Source organism: Stylophora pistillata, chromosome 1 (assembly GCF_964205215.1).
Source record: "Stylophora pistillata chromosome 1, jaStyPist1.2, whole genome shotgun sequence".
In the NCBI taxonomy this organism is placed as follows: domain Eukaryota; kingdom Metazoa; phylum Cnidaria; class Anthozoa; order Scleractinia; family Pocilloporidae; genus Stylophora; species Stylophora pistillata.
Window position 1 is genome coordinate 5,072,731 of NC_142519.1, and position 26,961 is coordinate 5,099,691.

General features: G+C 37.8%; 1 protein-coding gene across 6 annotated transcripts; it reads left to right on the top strand.

Moving 5' to 3' along the window:
* Window positions 1–732: 732 nt before the first annotated feature.
* On the top strand, window positions 733–26,955 carry LOC111324703 (transient receptor potential cation channel subfamily A member 1). Of its 6 annotated transcripts, none has more exons than XM_022928322.2 (30): window positions 733–949; window positions 1,061–1,189; window positions 9,915–10,011; window positions 10,617–10,792; window positions 11,152–11,268; window positions 11,596–11,704; window positions 11,981–12,087; window positions 12,195–12,242; window positions 13,108–13,244; window positions 14,059–14,107; window positions 14,513–14,701; window positions 14,851–14,943; window positions 15,690–15,772; window positions 16,151–16,312; window positions 16,779–16,896; window positions 17,279–17,448; window positions 17,822–17,903; window positions 18,434–18,493; window positions 18,728–18,808; window positions 20,025–20,095; window positions 20,464–20,656; window positions 21,797–21,990; window positions 22,344–22,404; window positions 22,512–22,586; window positions 22,959–23,156; window positions 23,878–23,946; window positions 24,444–24,554; window positions 25,048–25,172; window positions 25,745–25,865; window positions 26,004–26,955. In XM_022928322.2, the coding sequence occupies exons 2-30, from the start codon at window positions 1,139–1,141 to the stop codon at window positions 26,106–26,108; spliced, it is 3,252 nt and encodes a 1,083-aa protein (XP_022784057.2). In that variant the 5' UTR covers window positions 733–949; window positions 1,061–1,138; the 3' UTR covers window positions 26,109–26,955. The 6 variants fall into 6 exon arrangements, with proteins under 6 accessions (XP_022784057.2, XP_022784052.2, XP_088610244.1 ...); XM_022928317.2 differs by lacking the exon at window positions 733–949 and adding an exon at window positions 5,103–5,798 and having other exon boundaries at window positions 1,050–1,189; XM_088754118.1 differs by lacking the exons at window positions 733–949; window positions 1,061–1,189 and adding an exon at window positions 4,842–5,798 and having other exon boundaries at window positions 26,004–26,110; window positions 26,523–26,955.
* Window positions 26,956–26,961: the final 6 nt, after the last annotated feature.

Here is a 26,961-nt window from a genome sequence, read left to right on the forward strand (position 1 = left end):
ACCAAAGATTTGAATGTGGCGCTTATTTCCGTTTATCCAATAACAAGCGTTGTTTTGTAATTTTCTCGGTTTCGTGAAAAACGGCTCTCGCTTCCGGATTTCCGCTGATTTTACTACAGTTCTTACTTAGACCATTACCGTTAAAAGGAGCCAGATAGGCAAATAGCTCAAGTTAAAACCACGACTGTGTAAACTAAACAGTAGAGAGATTTAGCACCGTGTTTAGGCCTTGTTTTCTCGCCGTTTTCTCGCCGTTTTTTCACGTTTGCCGGTTGCTCTTTGCCGTTTCTACGTGAGAGTAACCTATTTCGCGTTTGCCGTGTAAGTGTGAATTTTCTTCACTTTTTCTTAACTGCCTGAAAAAGTGCACCAAAGCTATTCCTTGTAAATAATACGTGGGCGCCATCAAATCCACCATGTTGTGGGCTCACGCGTAGCTAAAGCGGCAAGGTTCAAGCTTTATTACGTGGTGTTAAATATCTCTAGTGTCCATTTTCCTTTAAGATGTTTTCCTCAGTTATAAAGAGATTAGAGTTATAGTCAATCCGGTATTCATCAAGAAAATAGAACATGACATGCGATGAATGCTACTGATAGTACACTGTTCCTATTCAATCATGTTTCTTCCCTTTCTTCATAGCCAATCGCAGCAGGACTGCTGTCTAATTTTTAATTGCCATTTTCCGGTTAGTAATTTTCAAGTGCGGTTCGATAACAATTTTTCCCCCATTTATTTGCATTTATAAGCAAACGGCATTAATTTGTGACGAGGTTTTGTCTTGAAATTGTTTTATTTTCTTTTTGAACACTAAAACTACCTTGGCATGCAATTGAAGAATTAAAAAAGAAGAAACAAAATGTAAGTTATGTCAAGGCTGAACGGCACCTTTGAACCTTCTGGCTACCTCTGAATGATTTCAACGTTTAAATATTCTCGACCCATTGAATCGTAAGTGTTGCTGTGGTTTCCAATCGACTGGTTTGTTCCTCCTCAACCCTGACTTTATGATGTGTGAGATAAATTTCTTATGAATGAAGCCTTTCATTACATATCCAATAGCCTCTGGGGCCGACATGTTGTCATTCATTCTTCGCTGAAACAAAAAGAGATGACAGGTCAATTTCTTGAGAGGCAGAAATGAGAGCTTCTCGATACCTTCGTTCAAAAAGACTCAGCTTCCGGAAAAAGGTAAGATTTACTTTCAGGGTCCCTAAAACCAAACGTACTTTCATGAAAGCTATTTGAGATTCTCTTGAATTAGGTTTACAAACAAGTAAAACGAGTTTTAAAGCAGCCTAGCCTTTCAACTTATATTTTTCTGACTAATCATGTCGGTGTGCTAAATGTGATTTCCTCTTCTGTGTTCGTGAATGTTTTTCTAACCAGGCTAATATACAAAAAGAAAAAAAAAACTCACTATACGCGAAACAGGAATTTTATTGATACCTGATCGAGAATAACATTTAAACCGCATTTGGTCAATATGATAAGGCGACGAGTTCGGAGACTTACGAGCGCTCCAAACTCTGCGATAAAGAAGCCAATTTGGACGTGTATGAAAAGTAGTGACTGATCCGAGACACCGTTTGTGCTAAAGCGTTTGCTACTGTGGTAAAGGAACAATACATTTAAAAGGAGTTTAAAATTGTTTTGCATTAGCTGCATCTGCTGTAAACCGATGGTGCCAAAAAAAGCAGATGTTTTCTTGTGTGCAATTATTCTCAATGAATTTTCTAAGAGCTGTTGCTAGTGTCGGGGTATAAGCAAATATGAAAAAATCCCAAAAATTAGAGGCTCGTGTAGATTACTGTTCAAAGTAAATAGTCAATATTGTTTCCTGGAAACGTGCAAAGTAAATTGGTAAGATTCAGATGCGGCTCGATCGTGCGTGCACAACTCAAGTATAACATTGCGTGCATACTGTTTTAGTAATACAGTTAGTTGCCACATTTCCCTTTTTCATACACAATCAGCAGCTTCAGTGACACCGTTTAAATAATTGCGTTTTCTAATGGAAAGCATTGTCAAGGGAGAAGTCTTAGATGCGAACTTTTGTATATAACAATAAAATATGAAACTGAATTTGAGAAAATTCGATTTACGTGCGGTCTTGAAGCATTGATATAAGGCATCTTGATACGTGCGTTCCCGGAAAGCGTTTCATAACAATACTATCGAGTTGCAATTGGACGATATTTCAGACTCAGAAAATGATGTATCACAAATAGTGTAACTATTCGTGGAAGGACAATTTACCTCGTATAGCCAGTTCTACTGGATGAAATATTAAGTGCGAATTATAAATCAGAAATGAAAAAAAACCGAGAATTTGACATAGAGTCAGTAAACTGACTGGTTTTTGATGGTTTACATCTCTTTAAGAACCTTTTGTGGTTTTGCATGAGCCCATTGTAGAATCTCAGTCACTAGTAAAACAGTGGCCGTACTTCTTGTAATGTTTTGCTGTCTAAAAACTTGGGAAAATAATAATCATAATAATAATAATTTGTATAGCGCAAATTCCACACAATGTTCAAATGCACATTGATAAACAAAATAATATTCGGAGGGGCCGGGAAGGAAAGAAGAGGTTGGTTACTTTTTGACATAGGCTGATAACAACTCCTCTTGTAAAAAGCCTAATACCGCAAACATTTTAGGAACAAGAAATCTATTATTATTATCTTATCTAAACCAAGATTGGTGATCTGATGAGGCGGTTTTTCAGTAATATTGGTTGTAATTTTAAGAAGACCATTTCCGTATCGACTACTTCTCCAATCTATGCAAAAATTGGGTGATGAGTTTTTCAGGGGGAGGGGGAGACGGCGATAACATAAACTGGGAGAGGGAGCCTTCTTGTTTTCGTAATTGAAAATAAGTTTTTTTTTTTTCCTCATAATTTTCATCTTCTCTGACGGCACGCTAAATTCGTTTCGGGCTCCGAAAAACATAGTCTTTCAAAAATGATTTCCACGGTAGAATTCGTAACAATGCCGCCTTACGTTTTCATACGGACTGACGAAAATAGACTGGTTTTGATACGATCGCACAACATGCAATATTTTCTCACCTCTTCCCCATCGGTCGAAACAGCGCGGATATGCGTATGGATGGACGAAGTTATTCGAATATTGAAGTAACGACGCGAATTTTATCAAAATTGAAGATACTTTTGTTTGTCTTAAAAAATACCCTGATGCTAGTGGACGAGCAGTGTATTGGAAATTTTCATTCTATTGAGTATCGAAGACTAAAAGATTTGCCGCTCAGGTCATGTCCCACTTTTAAGAAAAGATTGGAGGAAAGATAGATGACTCATATATTCATATATGTATTTTACAGAGTAAAATATTTCGGAAATTTTACCGTCAGAAGTTTATTGAAAAGAATTAAATTAGTTTTAAATTCGCATTTGCAGAAACCTGCTCATATATTTCTCTGATATCAGATGACTTGAGAAGCCGTGCATAGCAAGTAACTCGTAGCCTGCGTCGCAGACATTCTAACCGCCGGGGATTGTATGACACGTCCGGCCGCAACGCAGGCTATTAACTCGTAGCTCTCTGGGGGTCTTGTATCATTATGTCTGTCTAGAGAGGGGAAGGCTGGTACCAACCAATTGCAATAAGGCACCATAAAAGCTGGAACCATCAAGTCCAATTAAAGTCAAAGCGAGAATGGTAGAAAAAAAAAAAACTATATAAAAACCACGAAGTCACACAAAGTCCACAATTTCAAATTTTAAAGGAAACGTTAATTAAGTTGAAGTGGGTGGACGGCAATCTTTCCGAAAAATTCATTGACGCAAATGATGTGAATACGTGCGGATCAATGATCTTCAAGGCTGGCAATTACTCAGCAACAAGCTATAAGGAATTTTTATTATTTTTAGAAATCTTCCTATAAAGAGGGAAAAGAGTAAATTATCTCCCATGAAATCAGGAAAATGGAGTTCGCCCAGCTTCTTTTGTGTGTGGTGACAGATGCTTGTTTTGCAGAAAAATTTCTTTCAGTGAGAAAGTGTTGCTCACCTTTACTATCTCTGCGTAGGCTGGGCAATTTAGAGGGATTAAATAACAAAATAAAACGATTAAAGTAACATATATGTTATTTTACATTATTGAAAGTAAAAGAACAAACCATATTTGAGCAATTTTTTGTAATGGAGAATTGTGGCTATCTTGATGTAGATGTGGTAAACAATTAAAGGTTTGAGTCTTTGGCAGTGGAAAAGCACCTCCACAAATTTGATAAAAAGAGAAAATAATTTCAATTCCTGACGTTACGATCATTCGTATGTCAATGTGCTGTGATTCAGTCCACACAACCTCTATAGGGTACCTAAGTAAAAGGTTCCCAAGGCTCTACGTCTTTTAACCGCTGTTCAAGGAAAATGGAGACTGTGAGCACATGTGGATACTATGCGTGTCATACGTCAAAATCCACTTAGAAGACAGGGATGCGATACGTACTTTGAAATGAACCTTCATACTTTTAAAAAGCACTTTGACATTTGCAGATATCTACCTCCCACTAGTCTTGAAATCTCCGATTTTGATGTTTGAAACATGAATAAGCTGCACATTTTCATTGTCTGCTTGGACTAAATCGAATGATTAATCGATTAGTATGTGTTCTTTGAACCGCGGCAAATTTACGCGACCTTGATTCCGAAAAAGTACTAAGAGCTTTTCGTAGGTGTATTAAATGGAGAGCAATTTTCCATGAATTATTCACCACCCAGTACGAGAGTGAAAGAAGTATTGTTAAAAGTGACAGCTGGGCAACAGTGTTTGTAATTTCCCAACCAATAGATCACCAGACAGATAAATCCGGTAACTCTTTGAAACCATTTGAGGGCAGATACAGGTTAATGGTGCATCGTTGACAAGAAGTTTGAATGTTTTTCTCGCCTTGGACAAATTGTGGTCTACTTTCAGTGGTGTTTTATTTAACAGATATTGCTCTGTGTATAAAGAGATTCATTTTTGAAATGATTAATTCAGTGATCGGCTTGCATTATTGTTCACTGTATGAAAGATGAACTTACTCAATAGACAACTATATGATATATTTTTTTAATCTTATTTCAACGAAGTGCGGTCTCGCTGGATAATGAGAAATCACTGGTGCCGCGAACTTTGCCGGCAATAAGCGACCATAGAGCGATCGTACAGCATTCTCTGTAGAAATCAATACCATCAACATATTTAGCCATGGAGAATGTGAATATTTTCATACAAACGATCAAAGAAACGACCTGCAAACTTATTTACTAAGTCGAACGGAGGGCTCTTGAAGGATTCTTACCGTTCCTGTAATGGCAACAAACTGGGATAAAGTCAAGTATATTTCTCGCGTGAGACCAGACACTGATGGTGGGTTGTTCGATGATTGCAACGACTCGTTAGACGAATGCGACGTGCGAGTGAAAATTAATGAGGTATTGAGAGAAACAAACGAAAATGGCTCGGGAACACATGCTCATCGTTTGCATCCGTCTTCAACTCATCTCCGAACGAATTTTAAGCGAAATTCTCGCGAGGCATTATACTTGTCAGTTCCACAAGACATCGGAAGAAGAAACGTTGTGCAGAAGAGTTCAAGCGAAGTCTCCATTGTGAAAACCTCTCTAAGGACTAGCATAAGCATGAATTTATTACCGCACTATGGTTCAGATTTAAATGAGGATATTCCGGCGCGACCACAACCTTGTGTTAAAACGAACAGACGGGCGTTTGTGAAAGATTTGTTTCTCAAACAGGAGGAGGGTGATTGTTATTTCAAATTGAAGGTAAGCTCAGCGAATCTTTTTCTTGGTGCCTAGTAAGTGTGGTCACGTCTTCAGTATAATCTATGCAAATTTCTCTCTCTCTTGTCACCCACAAGTAAATGCATTTGTATTCATTTGTGGAAGTTGATAGTTATTCGTCGGTCCATTTCTCTCAAAAGACGCACATTTTACCCAGACTTCAGTTATGAACAAGTCTGATTTCTACAATTTTAAACCAGACGAGATATTTTAACCAAGCTTCGGTTTAGAATAACTGTAGCAAATACGGTGTAACGATTCACACAACTGCCATATGGAAAGACGAAAAATATTATTGACCAATTTCAAGAAAATATCATTCTCATTAACAAATTTACAGGAGCCTCTATAAAACTGTACCAGAACTAATATATTCTGCACAATGATAAATCGTGGCTTTATAACGGGAATAGGCCGGCAAAAAATATGCAAGAGTCTTGGTCATAAAGTTAGTCATGATCATAATTTTTTTCCAAGGATTAATTCCTCGCTTCCAATTTTTTTTCATTGAACGTCAAAATTCTATTAAGAAATGTCTCTTTTCATAACGGTTAGTAATGGCATGACATTCAAAGGGGCTGTTTGGAATGAACAAGGATATTTTGTCAATCAAGAGCCGTAAGCAAGCGATTTCCAAGCCTATCATCAGTGAATTATTTTAATCGATAACAAAATTGAGCTCTTACTAACCGCATAACAGCAATAGATTTCTATTTCTGTGGTTTTACTGATATAATGAATGATAAGTTTTCGATCAATCGGTTGCCACCCAGTATCTTGGTTATTTTGAAAAACATGTAACTCATCAGTTCGGAATTTATTAGAAATTGCGTGAAGGATCGTTAAATGATTTTCGTAAGGTCATAAAACTATTGAAGAACTAATTTTCCGGAGGACTTCCCAAACCAGACAATTGAAATAATCTTTATGATGTTTGCTTAACTTAGCTAAATCACTTAAGGTTCTAATTTCCAAATTTGCCTCCTGCTGTAAACTCAACTTATCGTAAATTTTTAAAAATGTCCTTAATTATGAGTACTCGCTGATTGGGGACTAAGAAGAAAGACCGCATTTGATTCCCGCAGACAAAAAAGATGAAAATAATAAATAAAATGATAAAAAAATTACAACGAAATTTAACAAAAAAATGAAAAGGGAAAAAAAATCTGGGAGTGATATGAAGCCATATGAACATTCATATGGACATGATATGAACATAGATGGGTCCATCTTACCCGCTCGGGTAGCCAATCAGAACACAGGATTCGCTTCATCTTACCCACGGGCGCTGCGAGCGATGTAATAAAAATTGATAAAAGAACTAGTATACAAGGGAAGTTTCTATTCTCAATCAGTGGTAAGAGTTCTTGCTTACTTTTTCTCAGTGGAAGCCAAATGAAGCCCTTCGTTTCGGGTTAATCCCAATTTTGGCGGGAATTTCGGAGCATTTGCGCCCATCGCTTAGCCGCTGCTCATAAGGCAGTTGGGCTCAGATAAAAACACAACGTCAAGTTTTTCCATTCTCTATCCTTTATAAACACGGTCAAAGTTAGAAATCAGTTGGTTTTCAGAATTACTCAAAGTCATAACCAAAGTTTCGTTGATTAATCTTTCCTTTCGATAATCGACATCAAAATCTACGGATCGGCAGGCAAAAGCTTATAAAATGGTATAATGTTTAGCATGGGATTGTTTTCGAAAATTTTACGATATATGATCAAATTTTTGAAGAATGTAGTTTTTACCGGCAGACATCTCATCGCGCACTGCAAGTCGAATAATAGATTATTTTGAAATACTCCTTAACACGTTTAGACTAGCTTTCTATTACTTCAAATTAGACAAATAATGGCGAATAGTGTCTAAGCAGAATTGAAAATGAAGTTTTGTTTTCGATGTGAAACAACTGAACGCTTTTAATTCGATTAAGCACGAAGTTTTTATTTCAGCTTACATTGACTCGGTAACTATATCTTCAGAAAAAGCAAGTGTCTTCTATTTCAAATGCATTTTTTCTGTAATTTAAGGTCGATATCAAAGTCAATTTGATATCTTTTGTATGAAATGCCTGTGATTGGGATGCTTTGGTGCCTAAGACATTTAACTGGCTTTTAACACGGGTTTCTTTACTTTTGGCCAATTAACTTTCATCAAAATAAATGTGTGTCAATTTAAATGTAAGTTACCTCGATTCTGCGGTTTTTGTCGTTGTTATTAAATCTATATACCATTCTGACTCAGTCTCATGATTGAGTTTAAATCAAATTGTATTTCTATTTACATCAAGTTCCTTTGAGAAAAATGAAAAGAGAAAATAAAATAAAAGATAAATTGTTCTAGAATCATGCCCGACACGATGACATTTACATGGTTTGTGTCTCAGTTTAGAAGAACACATTTGTTATCTGAAAAAAATTACGTTTGAATTATTAAAATGTTGCGGCAGATGTGCTCGCTGGTTTGCTGTTTAAATCTAAAGCAAAAACTTGAATGCTGACATTTTTTGTCTTGTTCATGATGATCTTCCTAGGATTTCTCACAAGTCATGAATTGTGTACTAAGAAGATGTAAGGTAAACAGTACCGCTTTTTATTAAGAGAAAACTGCCTCACAGTTTACATCGGTGGGTTGTGATAATTTTGGAACTTCTGACAAATCACGAATCTAGACAACTTACTTTTTCGCACAATTTTGCATCAGCTAAGTGGTTGTTTTTTTGCTAAAAACATCGCAGTTCCTCACTTCGACGAGAATTTAAGAGAAAGCGCTGAGCACTTTAGAGTAATCATTCATTTGAAAGACAAATTGATACGATTTCTTTATTCACCTCGGTTTCCTTCTAAATTCGAATTTCATTTTTCTTCATCTTACCCCGAAATTCATGTCGGACTTTGTTGAATTAAAATGTTAAAATTGTCGTGACATTTTTCTCCGATAATAGTCAGTTTCCTATGATAATATCACTACAACAATAGACTGTAACAAGGCCCACTTGAGGGAAATTACTTGCAAGCAAATTGAATAACACGACTTCTGACAGTGTAGTTATCTAGTTGGTCCTTACTGGTGAAAAGTGAAATGCGCATATGCGTGTCGAAGGGATGAATAACGCCCTTAGTAACACTCTCGTATCAGGACATTCTGTGAGAAATTACATGAAACACGCAACGAAAATTAACACGTTCGACTGATTCAGTTTGTTTATGTAATTGATCGCTGAGAGATATTTGTTTTTAAAAATATCAAATTATACGTAATCTTGATGGATTATCGTGGTTATCATAACTTATCGACCATTTTCGACTTGTCGTATGCCACGTTCCAAGAGTGGGGCTTTTTGTTCATTCTTACTTAATTTGAATGAACGGAAAAACAGTTCTAGGTAAATTATAATTAGTTCCATATGAATGGAAGGAGAGTGAAGTTAGTGAGCTGAATCCCGGATCAAAAGCTCAGGGTTAAGATCAAGCTCCAGTCGGGTAAATGTATTCTTTTCCTGGGTGAGACACTCCACAATACATCTCTACACCCATTATTACAAATGAGTTTTGGGAACTTTCACGGAACTCCAATGTGTTTAAGGGAGGGGTGCTCATCTGTAATTGATCATTTTTCAGTCGGGAGGTGTGGGAAGTAATTCTCCTGATCGGTCCATGCCAACGAAAGCTGGATAAGCTCCGGCAAGTAGGGATAATAAGGCTTTTTATAGAAATGGCTGCACGCAAGCTTACATCGATAAAGACAAATATGGTCATTCGAAAATAAGCCGGACTATACTGATAAACATGAACATATAAATAACAAGTACCCCATCCCTTCAGTTCATCTTGAGGTGCACTTTATTCGCATGGTACAAGCCTGTTTGGTTGACACTGTTTTGTGCTAAGAAGACTGAATAAGCGGTTGGATTCATTTTTAGCCATGAGACCGAAGCGAAAAAAAAAAAGAGGGAAAGTAAGTGAGAAAGAGAAATGGTAGGACATGTACGTTTGAGACGGATTGAGACATAATTCATACCGATACAACTTTTTAGAGAAAAAAGTACTGAATGTTAATATTTCATGCATGCCATAAATTTTTTTGTTTTTGTTTATGTAGTCTGGTGACTATGCAGAAAATGAGAGAGAAACACTCCACACTTTATCCAGAAAAGGAAATACCGAAGAACTCAGAGCATTCCTTCAGCAGAATGAAGGTAAATGAGACGTCAGATATCAAAAGAGGATACAAATTCTTCTTGTTCTACCATCTCATTCGTCTAGGCCGATTTTTGCTTAGACAATAGTTACAATTCCATCAATTTCTGAACTATAGGATTAGAAAGACGAAATATCAAACCCGAATTTACTCATTTGAATATGTTATCTCCCAATGATCTGATTGTTAATTCTCCCCTCTAAGTTGCCACATATTTCCTTGTACATTAGCTTCGAAGATTTGTTGTTAAGTCATTGAAGAGAACAACTTCCACCTGATAAGTTTGAGTATTCTCATTACCCGTTTGCTGGATAATGTGAGGATATTACAGGGAGAATTTACATGGTAATCATTAAATAGAGTTAAAGGGTGAAAGGAAAATTTGAGACTGCACTACGATAATCACTAAAAACAGAGAAAGGTGACGATATCTAAACTTGATGCAAGAAATAACTAAGAGCTTCTTACTCTTTTCTCGGTTCGTTGACCTGGTTTACGAAAAACGTGGGGGTGAACGATTGCGCCTCTCTCTTTGTAGATTGATAGAATTAGTTACATGATATAATAAATTTGTTTGAAAATCGTATTCTTTTCTTTCGACAGATATCGACAAAAAGGACAGTTATGGTAAAACAGCCTTGCACTGCGCAATATCAGCGGGACAAGTCAATACTGTAAAGTTTCTCCTCCACAACCATGCAAACCCAAACCTCAAGGACCACAGAGAAGAGGCAGCACTTCACACCGCAGTGCGTACCGGGAACGTGGAAATGGTTGAGGTAAATTTATGGACATCGCTGGTTAGGTTTGCGCATGCCCAGATTTAAACGGAAAACATTTCTGGTGTGCAGGCTGGTATCAATGCGGATTCATCTCCAGTTTCCTATTTCACACAACTTCTTAGTTGTGAATGTTCGGCAAATATTGTTGGAGTGCAAAATCTCAAGGCTCAGTCTTCAGCATCTTTTTCAGTGTTACTAGCATTGACGTCGTAAGTTGTGGTGTGGTTGATCGGTGTTGTGTGTTTAGTACCATAACCATCTTTTGAGACGGGTTTTCATCCACATCTCACCTAGTTTTGTAGCTTTCTGGCTCTTTTACTCTATATAACCGATTGATGTTCTTCATGTTTTCCAAGGCTTTGCTAAACCACAAGACCACCAATGTTAACATTGAAGGACGCGGCAAGTACACTCCGCTGCATAATGCCGCTCATTTGGAACACCGAAACGCGCTTGAAATTTGCCAAAAGCTGGTAAGAAAAGCATTAATTATCAACGTTTACCAGTGCTAAAGCAACGGTGTTAGTCACACTTGGTATCCTAATGGATAGGGCAGTGGACGCTGCTTAGCGCTCTTGGGAGTGACACTTTATTCCCAAAGAGTCTCTCTTCACAAGCTGTCAAACTGTCAAAGAAAGTTAACGAACTTTTACGCTTGTCTTGCATGTGATGGTCTAGCAATTCACCAAATTGTCTCATTTAGCAGGAATAAGGAGAAGCTCCTAAAAAAATGAATTTCTTGGCTCGTAACAGTGAAGCAATCTTAATTTCCGTCGCAACCAAACTTTTCCTCTCCTCAGCTGGACTGTGGGGCTAAAGTTACGGCAAGGGCAATTGATCAAATGACACCACTCAGTGTAGCTGCCCAGAAGGGATCAGCGGATATTATGGCCTTGTTCTTCAAAAAATGTAAGAGATGATCAGCTTTTTCCGTGGTCGTTGAGGTCTAAGAGGGGCTGGGTTAAATTGTCTTCTGTTTCAGCAGAGAGAAGACACTGTTTGAAAACTTTTTTTCTACTGTTTACTAGTTCTGCCGTTATTGTATTATATGTATAATTCAAGGTCGGGTCGTAGGTTCCTTCCTTTTCTTTTCGTTAGGTGCTTTTTCATCATTTACGGATACTTCCTACGGGTATATGGCTAGACGTTTTTTCTCATCTATTTGTGGCGATTTCTGCGTCATAGGTCACGAAGTCCAGAGGGGTACAAAACAGAAGCTGGACCTTCTTTATGGCGTGGACTCTGAAGGAAGCTCTCTACTGCATCTTGCTATAGACAGCGGTGTTTTAAAGGTATAGTAAAACAAGCTAACAGAGTTTGAAGCACGTGAGAGTTGGATGGGTTCCAAACATGTGCCCACCGATACATAAACAGAGAATAATTTTCTTTGCATTTTTAGGCTGTTAAACTTTGCTTGGACCATGGTTGCTCTGTGACAGCTGTCAAGGTGAGCAGTCACTTTATTTTAATTATGATAAAGGCATGCCAATTTGTTAACAAATGGCCCCCTCTTTTTGAAAAGGGGAAGACGATTTCAAATCTACCCCCGTCCCCTTAGGTATGAAAGAAACCTCGTTCCCAGGACCTTTTTCCAATTTTCCTTAGTTGGGGATGGCCCTGGGAAAAGGCCCTGGGAACGAGGTTGGTCTAAGAGCCCTTTGTATAATAAGAAATTCAACATTTTTCACAAAGTAGCCTAATATCATAATACAGTCCAGCTCCCTTTTGCTCTGTGGAAGACAAACATATGCGCCAGAATATAATACCTGACTCTTAAGTTAAAGGTAATTTTGATTTTATCAACTGAGTTGATAAATGTAAATTAGCCAACGTTTCAACCGTCAGCGCTTTGTCAGAGCGAATGGAAAGGCTACCGCTCGAAACTTTAGCTTTAAAACTCTACGGTGGCCAATGTATATTGGCCATTTCAAAAACGAGTGGGGGAGTATGTCGAGTTCGTCGCGCAAGGTTGTCTGGGATCGTTACTCGGGACGCAATTCTTCGTTTACTTCAGATTTGTGTCCCGAGTAACGATCTCAGACAAACTTTCGCGGCGAGCCCGACCCACTCCCCCACTCGTTTTTGAAGTGGGGAATTATCAACTCAGTCGATAAAACTAAAATTACCTTGTTATACTCCCCCACTTACGCAGCATCACAGTTTCTTTAGAAACTTACCCCCTTTATCATATTAAAGACCACGTATCTTAGTTTCAGTTGAGGATTCAATATTTTTGCCTTTAGCTTTTACCTATCAATTTTCTGTCCTGAATAGAAGGGCTTTTTCCTAAAAGAGTCATTTTTCTCCCTCAGCGGTTAAATGGTGGCACTCCTATCCATTTGGCATGCCGTCTCGGTGCGCCAATGATTCTTCAGTGTTTATACGAACATGATCCAGCGGCTTTCCAACACGCTTTGTTGGACAAAGAGTTCATGACACCTCTACACAGGTAAAAGCTTGGAATGCCTTGACGTAATTATTTTTAAGTCTAAAAAAGGGCGTTATATATAACAGAAACAAAACTGTTCGAAAGTAAAATTTTTATCAAGACTTCAATTCGCAATACATTTTTTTACCCTCCATCAAAATATCAGCTCCATTGCCGTGGTATAGACATGAGTCGTAAAACTCCATGTGTATCAGAGTCCAGTCCTTGGTAGCTTGTTCTAGGCGTCCAGTTAGGAGTAAACTGTGTGATGGTAGCAGAGGGGTGAAAAAAATTAGGAAAGTTGAGTTCGAATTGTAACCCGACCCAGGCCTCCCTCGTTACTATCGCGCCGGTTACTCTTTCGCTTTGTTTTACTAACTGACGCCTGGAGCAGGCTAAGTCCTTGGTGATTCGGTTCACGTGCAATCCAACCTGGACGAATTCTAGCGTTTTTAAAGAAAGTAAATAGTCGAGCCATTTAAAAACTAGCAATATCATCATCCAACTATCACTGCTAATGGCAGAATATGCAGGCATGAAGGACTCAACTTTTCATGATAATTCAGTTTCTGGGGCGTGGCCTGGTTCATAAAGTCCAGATTGAGTTTGACCAGTTGGAGATATTGCCAGCAACCTTTTTTTAATGGTCTTCCCTGGCTCTTAAACCAGCAATATTCCTTTCCTTAAAGAAAGTCTGAAAAGCTAGGTTCCAGTTTTAGCCATGGCTTTTTGGTTGAGTTATCTAAAACTCAGTAATTCATAAAGCTTTTTAAATATTTTGAGTTTGGGATTTCCATGTTACTGTAACCTGACCACCCCCTAAATTTTCCTATAGGTGTGCCATGTATAATCATATCAGTGTTGTCCAGTTTCTCGTAGATCACGTAAGTACAAATTAATGATGTTTCTTTTTAAAACCGCTATTTTGGTTCTAACTCGTGTTACCTACAAACATTATTTAAAGAGCGTTTGCCGGGTACGATGAAATCCCCGTAAAAAGTACATCTCATGCAATAATCTTCTTACTGAGTATTCAACAAAAAGTTTCGACTCTGTGGTTGCTTCATCTGCGATTGGTTTTCAGTTCCATAAAATTGAAGAAAGCTGGATGAAAGGTTGTTGACATGTGTTAGTGAAGTTGATGTTGATGTTATTGACATGTGTTAGTGAAGTTTGAAGTTGATGTAAATAAGTATAGACCGTATTGTACCACCGCTATCAACAATTTTAAAATTGTCTTTTATCCGATCTGGCTCCACACTTCTTTATCAAAATATGTTCCTCTGCAGGGGGTAGATCTAAACCCTCGTGATCGCGAGAAATGCACCCCTCTACTGTTAGCAGCAGCTCATGGTTGTTCAGCAGTTGTCTCACTGCTATTAGAAAGTGGAGCGGACGTTACTTCCGAGGATGACAAAAAACGAACCGCGCTGCACTGGGCAGTAGGACAGGACAGAACTATTGAACGACTTCTGAAGGTATGACGTAATGATCCCCGCCGGGACCCGAACTGGAAAACCCGATTCCAATATTAGAACATTAACTATTGTTGCTTTACTTTTTGTAAAGAGAGGATCAGCTCTGATCCTTTTTTAAAGTTGTCTGACTTATTTAACATGTTTTACAGGATACACGGGTGCAAGAACTACAACTCGTTAATCAACAGGACATCACAGGGGCCACAGCTCTCCATTATGCTGCCCAAGGAGGTTTCCTAAAGGTCAGTTCTCATGGTCCAACTTGGCGTGAAGAGAAATCTTAGTAGGTCTTCTGATGAAATCCTTACTTTTATTCTGCCTTGTTCTTGTAAATTGCTTTATACTATTAGTGGTTCCACAAAAAATTTGAGACAGAATTAGCTTTGAGAGAAGGCGGCAAATCTAGGGTTCGCACCCTTTCGAAAGAGCGAATTCACTAAATCCTTATCTTTACACGACTTTTCCCGGACCTTTTTTCATAACTTCCCAGAAGGTAATTTCAAAGTAATTATAAACAACGACTTGATGAGTAAAAGGGGTAAGTTTCTTAAGAAACCGTGGTGTTGGGTCGGTGGGTGTACTACAAGATGATTTGTTTTATCAACTGGGTTGATAATGTAAAGTGACTACTATAAAGAGTTCTTAAAGATGATATTTTGAGCGTCAGCCCATTTGCTCTGACTTCTTCTCAAAACCTGGAAAATGATGACCAGTAACTCCGCTGACTTTCCAGATGTCCCCTGATACTCATGAATCTTGAAATCGCGTCACCGGCTCGTGTATTTCTTTCAATTTAATTGATATGAAAAGGAACATCAACTGATGATTGATTAGTTCATGTTAATTTATCGGTTATGTAGAAATTTTGCATTTGGAGCTACTTGGATAATCAATTTTTCTATGCCACACACTCAAATAAACTATCAGTAATTTTTCACTAATTTCTCGGCTTTTCTCTCTTTTTTCTTTTTTTTTTTTTCTTATTCAGAGTGTACTCTTACTTCTAAAGAACGGAACTGATGCGAGTTTGAAGAATAATAAACTTGAAACTCCTCTTCACTTAGCGGCCAGGTATAGACGAGATATGTTTTAAAGTCTGTTAACGGCAATTTGAAACTAAATGCTATAAATGTGGTTCGGAATTAAATCACTTTTGCTATACTTAATTAGCGGTGGAAACCAACCATTGAACCAATCAGATAGCAGTCAAAAACAATCAGAAACCGGGTGTTCTTTAAACTTGCGGGTATAAAAGGACTTTCCAAAGAAAAATTTCATACCTCTAAACCGCGCACGTAGCCAATCATCAGTCAAACTCAGACCATACACGCCGAGTCCGGTGCCCTGACAGAACTATGTTTAGGTAACTGTCGAGTACAACAACTTTAAAATATATCTGAAACAGGTCAATACCTTTTCATGAGTTGTTCATTGTTAATTTTTGTTTAGTCATGGCTGGCTACCGATCGTCAAGAAGTTGATGGAGGGTCGACAGACACGTTTAATGAATGTGGGCAACTTAAACGACCATACCCCTCTCCATTTGGCTGCTTCTAACGGCCAGGACAAGGTCGTCAAGTTCCTTTTGGACAGAGGAGCTACAATTGAAAGGTAACTACTGATAAACGAAGTGATTCCCTCATGTAACCATACATTAGCATGCAAGAAATCGACCAAGGTGAGGTAGACAAGGGTTCTTATTTCATGCACTAAAATTTTCGAAACGAATGATAATACATGTATTTTAACACGGCTGCTTTCATTTCTCAGGCGTAAACATTTGTTTCTCTTATTTTCTAAAAGAGAAAAAAAGATTTATTTGTATCGAAGTGTTCTCAGGACTCGTCTAATTTCTAACTTTTAAATAAGAAGCTATCTCACCGATAAAACAATCTAGCAAGCACGTGGAACATGCTTACACCCATATTAATCAACGTATTGGAAGTGAAGTAAATTTTTCTTGAGACAAGATGGGAAACTATGCGGCCCTAGATTAAAAGAGGTCTTGCCTAGTTTATGAACAGTAACCGCAAAAAAATTGTTCCATAATTTGATTGTTGTTGTTCATTTTACTAAGGGATACAGACGGCCGGACACCTCTACATTTCGCCGCAGCAAAAGGATCGCTGAAAAGTGTTCAATTGATCTGCTCTTCGAGTCCGAACTTTATTAATGTCGAAGACAACCCTGACCAGGTGAGAAAATCTCTTAAGAAAGCGTAAAATTAAATCGAGAGCCCAAGCCATTTTTCTTTGATTTGAACGTAGCTCCCCGGCCGCTTTACAAAACTGGCTTTTTGTGTCCCACAAAAGGTCTCTTTCGTGTAACCGTGCGTCAACCAGATTTCGGACATTGCGCGGAAAACTAGTTCTTGCGAATTTTGTTTTTGAAGAATAAATGTTTGTGGCAAAAGTGAAACAGTTGTCTCGACCCTGTGCATGAGCTTTAGCTGTTATCGAGTACGGATACACATGCAAAATCCTGAATACATTTACGATATTGTTAAGAAATAAAATGTCTAAAACATTTGGCAGGGAGAATCTTATCATATTAATCTCCCTCTTCACTCCTTGTTAGGACACTGCTTTGCACCTGGCCGCCAAAAATGGACATGCAGCCATAGTGACGTATCTCCTATCCCATGATTCTCAAAATGTAACGTATAACGCTTATAACCAGAATGCATTGGATGTTGCGATAGAGGCTGGAAAAGAACCAGTCGTGACATGCATTGCAGACCATTTACGGTGAGACAACGTAATCATTGATAAGAGATTGGATTAATTGATTGACTCCCTTTAAAATTTATCAATATCATTTTGTAGAAGGACTTCGTGTGTACACGTGAAAAGTATTGAATTGAATTTTCTGAGTTGAAGTAGGCACTTGTTCTCAGCAACAGCACTCGGGAAATTCGGGAACTTATGGGGCGATACACCAGCCCTCTGATGAAACATCAAAGAGGCTCCTTGCGGGGAACGGAAAAGATTGGTGAAAGCGTTTCATATAAACTCCATTCTCCTCAAATTTATCAAGTGTATTTTGCCCAGGAACCAGTAATACTTAACGATAAGGATAGAATGAGTAAGATGATCATCCAAATGCCTTTACTATTTTTAGGTGGAGGGAATTGTGTCATAGAGTTGAAGAAGGCTTTACTCAACTACAGAGCCTTATTATGAAGATGCCATTGGCTGCGGAGGTCGGTTTCAGCTCTAATTCAACCTTTTATCAAAAATTCGCAGTGCCTGAGTTGTTCAAAAATGATTATAAACATGCATGCAACGAAGACTGAAGATTTGAATGACGAGAATAAAAGGATACTGTCTCTACACTTTTGAGTAACTTTCTTCCAGACCAGTGGATTCCATTAACTCGTGTTTACTTTTCCTTTTTAAAGGGGAATTTTCCCTGAGATTTAGAACGAAAACTTTACTAATTTGCCGGAGAAAAAGTGTTGTTTAAAGGGCAAAAGGCTGTTTGAAATTCCAAAAAAGCTAAAATTAGCGAGAAAATCTGAGCTAGTGGCGGTGAGATTTATCATTCCCCATAAATATTGCAAGCAAGTCATGAAAATAAAGGGAATATCTTGTAGATAGAAAAACAAAAGTGGTAAATTTTTCCGGGTTTGGTCGTAGAAGAAATAATTAAAAGATGTTATTCGATTTTTGAACTAACGCGAGAAAATGGAAGTTCTGAGTCAAAAGGTGATATTCCTTTTTGTTTTTTTAGAAATTTCTTGATAAATGTGTTGAGGAATCAGGAGATAAAGAAAAAAGTGAAGATTATTCGGTAAGTATTTCCGCCTATGGCAAAATGATCCGCTCTCGATGTGCCATATGAAGAGATTTATAATCTCTCGGTCATATGCAATGTGTTTCAAAAATTTTAGTAAAATTGCAAATTGGCCGAGTTTGATTCAGTTATTCATGGATTTTTATACGTTTCCGTGTATGTATTATAGAGCCTATAATGGTTCCTCTGATGTCTCTGAGTGATAGCATTTTTTTTTATCTTATTACCTAGATAACGTACGACTTTATGTTGCTACAAGGCATGCCGGACCTCAGGAAACACGATCCCAAGAAGTATCTGGACAGCCTTCATGTAGGCTTCAAACATCTGATTGAAAAGAATCTTGCATGTTCCGGCACTATGTTACTATTGTTGTTGTTTATTTGCATGTTCACTATGTTACTGTTGTCGTTGTTTACTTGCGTGTTGACTAGCTATGTTATTGTTGTTTATGAGCACGATCCTTCGCAGTAAAGCACTATTTGAGCAATAGTGAAAATCAGACCTGAAAAAAATTTCAGGCCTGTACGGGATTCGAACCACTGACCTCTGCGATACTAGTGCAGCGCTCTACCAATTGAGCTAACAAGCCAACTGGGAGCAGGCCATCAAATTAATTCGATATAAACCCGTAGATGATAAATCAAACAACAACAAACATATGAAACATATGTGTGAACTGCGGTTATGAGACGTATATGAGCACGATCCTTCGCAGTAAAGCACTATTTGAGCAATAGTGAAAATCAGACCTGAAAAAAAAAATTTCAGGCCTGTACGGGATTCGAACCACTGACCTCTGCGATACTAGTGCAGCGCTCTACCAATTGAGCTAACAAGCCAACTGGGAGCAGGCCATCAAATTAATTCGATATAAACCCGTAGATGATAAATCAAACAACAACAAACATATGAAACATATGTGTGAACTGCGGTTATGAGACGTATATGAGCACGATCCTTCGCAGTAAAGCACTATTTGAGCAATAGTGAAAATCAGACCTGAAAAGAATTTCAGGCCTGTACGGGTTGTTAGCTCAATTGGTAGAGCGCTGCACTAGTATCGCAGAGGTCAGTGGTTCGAATCCCGTACAGGCCTGAAATTTTTTTCAGGTCTGATTTTCACTATTGCTCAAATAGTGCTTTACTGCGAAGGATCGTGCTCATATACGTCTCATAACCGCAGTTCACACATATGTTTCATATGTTTGTTGTTTATTGTTGTTGTTGTTTACTTGCATGTTCACTATGTTAGCATTGTTGATGTTTACTTGCATGTTCACTGTGTTTTTATTGTTGATATTTACTTGCATGTTCACTATGTTGTTGTTGTTGTTGTTTACTTGAGAGAAATGTTTTAAGACCTCTGGTTTAGTGCGTTGTCTGCGTTACAATCTGGACTCCCATCCCTCACCTCTTTTTCTACAATTATTATGAAGACTTTTAGTTTTAGCCTAAGCTTTTATTTCTGTACAAACACATTCTTGGAGATTTGATTGGGTTTAATTGTGTTACTGTTGTCTTTTAGACAATGGTGAAGTACAAACGAGTCAACTGTTTATCACATCCTGTAACAGGAGCGATCATGAACATAAAGTGGTAAGACTCCTAAATTCCTAAATTCAACTGAAAAGGTGGAGAGGAGGCTTCTGCCATAAGTTCAACAGTATAGAGGGAATAGGAAAATATGTCTAACCCCACGAAGGGATGCTGGTCAATCGCAGCCTCTCACGCCTTCATGAGAAATTTGTCGAGTTTCCCTGTAGCTGTTGCCCATGTATACTCTTGAAAGAGGAGGTGCCCTGGGAAAATAAACTATCTTGTTCACGAACACAACACGAGTGCCATGACCAGAGCTTAAATACGGACCTCCTGACGCAAACACCAGTGAGCTAAACATTAGACCACTGCATTTGCCTCTAAAAAGATAAATTGTGAATAAAAATCTTTCAATAATTTCCTTTTAGGAGGAGTGTGGGATGGAAAGCCTATACAATGAACCTAGGATTCTACATTTTGTTCTTAGTCATGCTGACCATAATGACTGTTTTACTTGAAGACGAAGAAAAGGCAACTTCTCTTCTTGACATTCCACGCTTCACAATTGTAGTCATGAGTCTGTTCCATCTGTTGAAAGAAATATTCCAAATATGGGACGAGGTAAGGCTAAAAGGAATAATGGTAACTTCTGAAAATGACATCAAGAGAAGATTAACAGTGGCTTTGAACTTCTACCTCCGGTTAGTTTAGCTTTCAGGGGTCATTGAAATCGAAAAGGCGGTTATCGGAGAGATGAGGGTTATTACATGAAGGGGGTGGGGGCCTATATATATATATATATATATATATATATATATATATATATTGTGGGAGGAAAAAGACAAGTAAACTACAAGTTCATCCCTACAAGCCTGTTTCGTGGTCGCCCACTCATCAGGGGATTAATCCCTGATGAGTGGGCGACCACGAAACAGGCTTGTAGGGATGAACTTGTTGTTTACTTGTCTTTTTCCTCCCACAATATATACTTCGCTCTACTTCTATGTATTGAGCACTGTTCTACGAAAATCAAGTCACACTTATATATATATATATATATATATATATATATATATATAATGAGAGAAGAGAAGTTATGAGAAAGAGGGAGGAATATAAGTTATTAATCAAAACTGGATCATTGGATAATGCAATTGAAGACTTTTTGCTGGCTAAGCCATTATGGTATATGAGCCAATATACCATAATCTAATATCTGTACATTGTAACATCCGGTTTCTTCTTACAAAATAAAGTCGAGAAGATTTGTCTAATATCTTGGGGGCGTTTTTTTTTTTTAATAAAATAATTATTCCACTCGTGCTTGTTGGATATGAGATGATTATGGCCAACTCGGCGCTACGCGCCTCGTTGGTTATCTATCATCTCATATCCAACGCGCACTCGTGGAATAATTGTTAATTATAGAGAGGGGGCCGGGTTAGCAACGGGCAATCTCGTAACCAGATCCTACCTAACTGTACCGCTTGGCTGTGGGAGGTCTGGGTGCCAGACTTATCAAGGGCTTATCAAAGAGGGAGAAGGGTCGAGTTTATAAAGAACTGGAAACAATCACAGCTGCACCGAACAGATTGATATTTCCCAAATCTATACTTCACGTTTGCCAGCTATGTTTCCTTTATTTTTTTTGTGCAGGAAAATAGACAGAAGCTTTAAATTTTTCAAGTACAGAATGTTTTTGTTATCAGTACATCTCCCTTAAAACAAAACAACTGCAAGTATATTTTCTGTCTCCTTCAGAAATTCAAGTACTTGTTGAAGATAGATAACTGGATGGAGTGGTTTTTGTACATGACAAGTCTTGTCTATATGTTCCAATACAGTGGAAAAATGGATCCCAACACTGCAAAAGATCATTATTCGTACAGCCTGAAGGCAGTCGCTGCTACGGCCATATTTATCGCTTGGGTTATATTTGTGCTTTATTTAAGAAGGTAACTACTTGTCTTACTCAGAAACCCCAATTTAAATTGACTTATTTTGATAGAAGTAAATAGAAAAATGTGTTAAATTTGTTGAAATGATGCTTAAGCCTCCCGCTTACGGAAAGAGCTAGGAACTTCAAAATATTCTTCCGCACAATCGTTTTATTACTTCTTATCTAAACCTGCAGGTTTAGACGGTATGACGTTGTAGTCTTAACCTTGAAAAAAATCCCCCAAAGACTTTCAGGGAAAACATTGTATATAATTCCTGAACCAAATTTGTGTATTTCTGTGGGAAAAGGTTGCTCGACAAAGTTTCGTTGTCTCTCTAATTTATCTTTTTGTCTTCATTCTGCTTTCAGGTTCTCGACGTTTGGTATTTATATAATAATGATGACAAATATTATCAAAACGTTAGTTAAGGTAAGAACTTTATATTAAAATGTTTCTATTTTTTGGACGATATTTCTTGAACTGAAGCAGTGTATTTTTTGATACCTCTTTAATGGACTTTCATTTCTTCTCCCTAGATCATTATCTTGTTCATTCCCTTTGTAATTGCTTTTGGCATTCCTTTTTTTCTTCTGTTACGAGAAAGATTTAAGGTGAGTTATTTGCTCGACACTCTGATTACTTAAATCGCCTTTAGTGAAACAATGAAATAAAACAATGGCTAAGCCTGTTAGTTCTTTTTGAGGAAACCTGGATTAACCAGTACACATTTGTCCCTTAATCTGCCTTTCTGTGTGTCTGATTTTGTTTGTGTTAAAGGAGTGTTTATTTTACATCTAACTATCCGTCTGAACGGCTCCTTGATCTAACTGACTTTCAGTTTCTTTATCGTTCTCATTGTTTGTGTTTCATCTTAATGGAAAGTTCACCAATTTTCAACGAGTTTATTTAACCAAAACCAGATTTATTCGAATTTTTCCCTTTTCATGTCCTAATGATCACATCCAATATATCATTAATTTCAGGATGAATCAAACGAAGCAACGCAATACTTATTTGACCGTCTTCCTTACTCGTTGTTCACAACTTTCATGTTGATTCTTGGTGAAATGAAATACCCGCATACCGTGTTCAAGTATCAACCGATACCCTACCCGTGGATAAGTTATGTTGTGTACATCATCTTCTGTGTCTGTATGCCAATCATTATCAAGAACCTCTTAGTAAGTTCCTAAGTACTGAGTGTGTAATAAATCATTGGGCAGAATGCTTATTGTTCTCGCGCGATTTACTGGTTGATTTTGATCGGACGACATTTTGCCCTCTTTATTCCACAGGGAATATTGCTCTAGCTCATTTACTTTTTAAAACGGAATTTAGAAACAAAGGCCTCGCAAGTTATTGTTTATGCTATTGTTTCTTTTTTATGTACTCTAGTTAAAGTAAAAGGATGCAATATCTAGATAATTCTTCCAATTTGGCATAATAGATAGCTGTGGATAGGATAACGGGACTTAACAACATAAATACGTTGCTTGTTTGTTTTCGTCTGCATTCCCTCATCAAGGTGTCCTGCAGTTGTAGAGGAACGTTTAAAAGTTAACTAACTCATTTTTTCTCTTCTTCAAATATGTTTTATGTGGGCTTATAACAAATGGATAACACTAATGAAAAAGAGAAGTCGCCGCATTTGTTTGATATACATTTGTTATAATGTACCCTACTCACGAGGTCCAGCGTTAATATTCGCCGTACTAGTTATACGTAAAAATCATGTGCAGCAATGATGCACAATGCAATGCTATACAGAATTGCCATTAGGCAACCTAGTGAAAGAAAATCAACGGCATATTTTTGGCACGGTAAGGGAAACTGGAATATCTTTGCTTAGTTTCGACCTAGTTTAGACGTATTCTAGATCGAAAACATTCCCTCATCCTCTAGATCGGTCTATCGGTTGGTGACGTTAATAGGATTCTACAATCTGCAAAAATGGAACAGCATGGAATGCAGGTTGGTGCAAAATTGTGACGTTTCAGTATCAAATTTGCACCCATTGGTTGGGAAGACTTCAGCCTGTACAGTTTTTTCAATAGCATATACTTTAATTTTCAATCAGTTTAAATATTAGCAATGCTATTCGACGACGTGGTCTGGCAATGGCAATTAAATCTTGGTTAAAAAATGACCGAGTTTTTTTTTTAATTTTTGAAATTTAGCTGTATTAATTGGCACAGTACTTTTTGGCCGAAAATAGCATCAGAATCGAGAGAGATCAATAAACAGATTGTTTCATCGCAGAAGCACTGATGTTTTCCCCCGAAATTGTCCATAACAATTACACCTGAAAACTTAGAAGTGATGAGATTTGAACAGATAAATCGAAAATATCAACTTAACGAATTAAATTTACATATATCATTGCACTTTCGAATGCAACTGTGACCTTACTCAACATAACTATACAAATATTTCATTTGGGGTCTGACTCTATTGCTTATTCCTTTAAGGTTGAATTGCTTCTAGAATTAGAGAGAGCCACACCCAGGAAAGTTCTTAGAAAGATCTATGTCGCATTTTGTGTGGAATACCCCAACAAAAAGCGTACATGGAGACAAAAGGTGAGTTTGTCTTTAAGTAGATATATAACCATGTATTAGAGAAACGTAGAGAGGGTTTGTTTTTCAAGCCTAGAGCTTGTCACTAACAGAGTTAACTCCGATTTCCGTATTATCACCCTACTTTGGTGGTTTCATGGCAGGCTCCCGCAACAATCCCCTCCCCCCCCCCCCGTTGGCAATTCATCCATTGTTCTTTTTGTTCGTGGTGACAGTGACAGTGACAGCCATTGTGCTCCTCGATGGATGTCAGTTTTATCGCTCAGTGAAATGGCTATGATTTGAATTCCGACCTCTAGATAGGGAGTAAAATACGTTAATTATTAGGGCAACGCGTCCCTCTCATAGTTACAACGTGCTTTCAAACTCGTTTTTCAACAGTTTTACACCAAGTTGTTATGCACGGCTAGCAGCAAATATTTCTGAGGGAAGAATGAAATAATCCTTGGTGACTTTCTTGCTAATCATAAAACATTATTTATGTTTTTGTGCACAGTTGGTAGAATTTGGTTCGCCCAAGAGACACACAGCAAATCAACAGACTTATGTCAATCCCGCTCTGGTTCAGATCAGTGACAAAGTTACTAAACTAGCGGAAAAAGTTGATCAACAAGAGGACAAGTTAGTTATGCTCAAATGTATTTTCTTTCTTGCTTCTTTTAAATTGCTCTATCTTAGCTTTGAAAGTTATCCAGAATTTCATGATTGGTGCGGCAAACCGGCGACACAATAAAAATATCAGTTTTAAAGTCATGTAAACTGGTCGCCTATTGACCACCCACGTCTTCCTGCGTCCCAGGCAGTTTGCGCGATTAGATCCTTGTGTAGTTCTCGTTTGTTGGTTTTGCCCGGGCAGCACCTTCAGTGCGAAGTTGCAGATAACAAGGCGAAGAAAAGGAAATATGAAACGAAGGAGATAATAAAGGTACCTGTTAAATCTTCTAACTGACATAAAACTGGAATTCTTACCACTTTTGTAATGCCTTTCAATTTCATTACCATGAAAACTTTGGTTAAGAATAGCTGTGTGACTCTCAACTGTAGTGGAGAAAACTCTTAAAAAGAGTGACCCACGTGCAAAGCTTATCAATTCGAAAATTTCTGGAAGAACAAAGTTTATTCGGAAGTTTAAGATAACATGACTTGCAGGAATGTAAATGAGTACGGTAAAATAAAGTTATCTCTCCCCACAGGTTACAAAATATTATCCGTTTGCTGGGAAGACTTGATCAAAGATTGACCGAAATGTCTCCGGCTGGAAAACCATCAACTTCCGCTACAGATGAAAAGCCAGCTCTCGCGAGAGAGACTCCGGTTTGACAGATTTTTACCGTGTTGTTTTTAAGATTGGTAGCGAATGACAAGCAACCATACAACTAAAATAGAGTACACTCGCTATTTCCTCTGCTTCCGATTTAAGAGTTTTGTTTTTATTATTAATATATTTTTTAGATGGTTCCGTTCAACGGTTACACGCAGGAACGTCAATCTGCAGGAATGACGCGTAGAACGTCAATGGTAAAAACAGAAGAATTTAATTCCATGAAAAGGGAGTGAACGTGTGATATTGGATGGTGTCTTGTAGACTAAAATCACAAGTCCATATTGCACCATTCTGCTCACACGCTTTCATGGGATTGTTTCTAATTTCTCCTTTTTCGTCTTGTTCTGCTTTCATATTCTAAAGAGTAAAGGAATCCCACCGAATCACCTGACTCAGTTATATCTTGTTGTTTATTGCTCCAAAGACCTTCTGAAATACCTAAGCTACTATGCTTAGTTCCTTTTTTCAAAAACCTAACGTTTGTTTTACCGGTAAACTCATAGCTATTTTATTGCTTTTACTGGTTTGGTAACGCACCTGGGATGTTGGAGGAACTCCTTCACTTCGCTGTTGTCAACTCTCGCTTTTCACGCCTGTCTCTTAAATAAAATGGGTAGAATATCTTACTATGCGAAATTTTGTTTCAGGAGTCAACAGTTTAAGCCAAATAATCTCCGTAGCCCAGCTGATGGTGCCAGCACTGACAACTACTGAAATAGCCTAATTGTCTTGGCATGAAATTTTGGTGCAAAAACTGAAAGAACTCGTCATTCATGAACTCCGTCAGTTTGATTTCAGTGGAAGCAACTTCCAATTAAAAAAAAGTGCAGTTTAACCGATCAAGAAATGGCGCATGGAGTATCGCGGTGCCGAAGATTCATCGGAAGAATTCGGAGAGCGCTGGTTCCTTATCTTGACGAAAAGGGAACTGACTTTTACATGATGTAAACGAATCAGTCTTCGGATCCTCAAGACAGCACTAAAAAATACGTGGGAGAGAATATCATTAGGCTTAAACATAAAAAATGCAATTTTTAGGTTTCTCTTCAAATCATTGGAAATAAAAATTTAAAGAATCAATGCTGA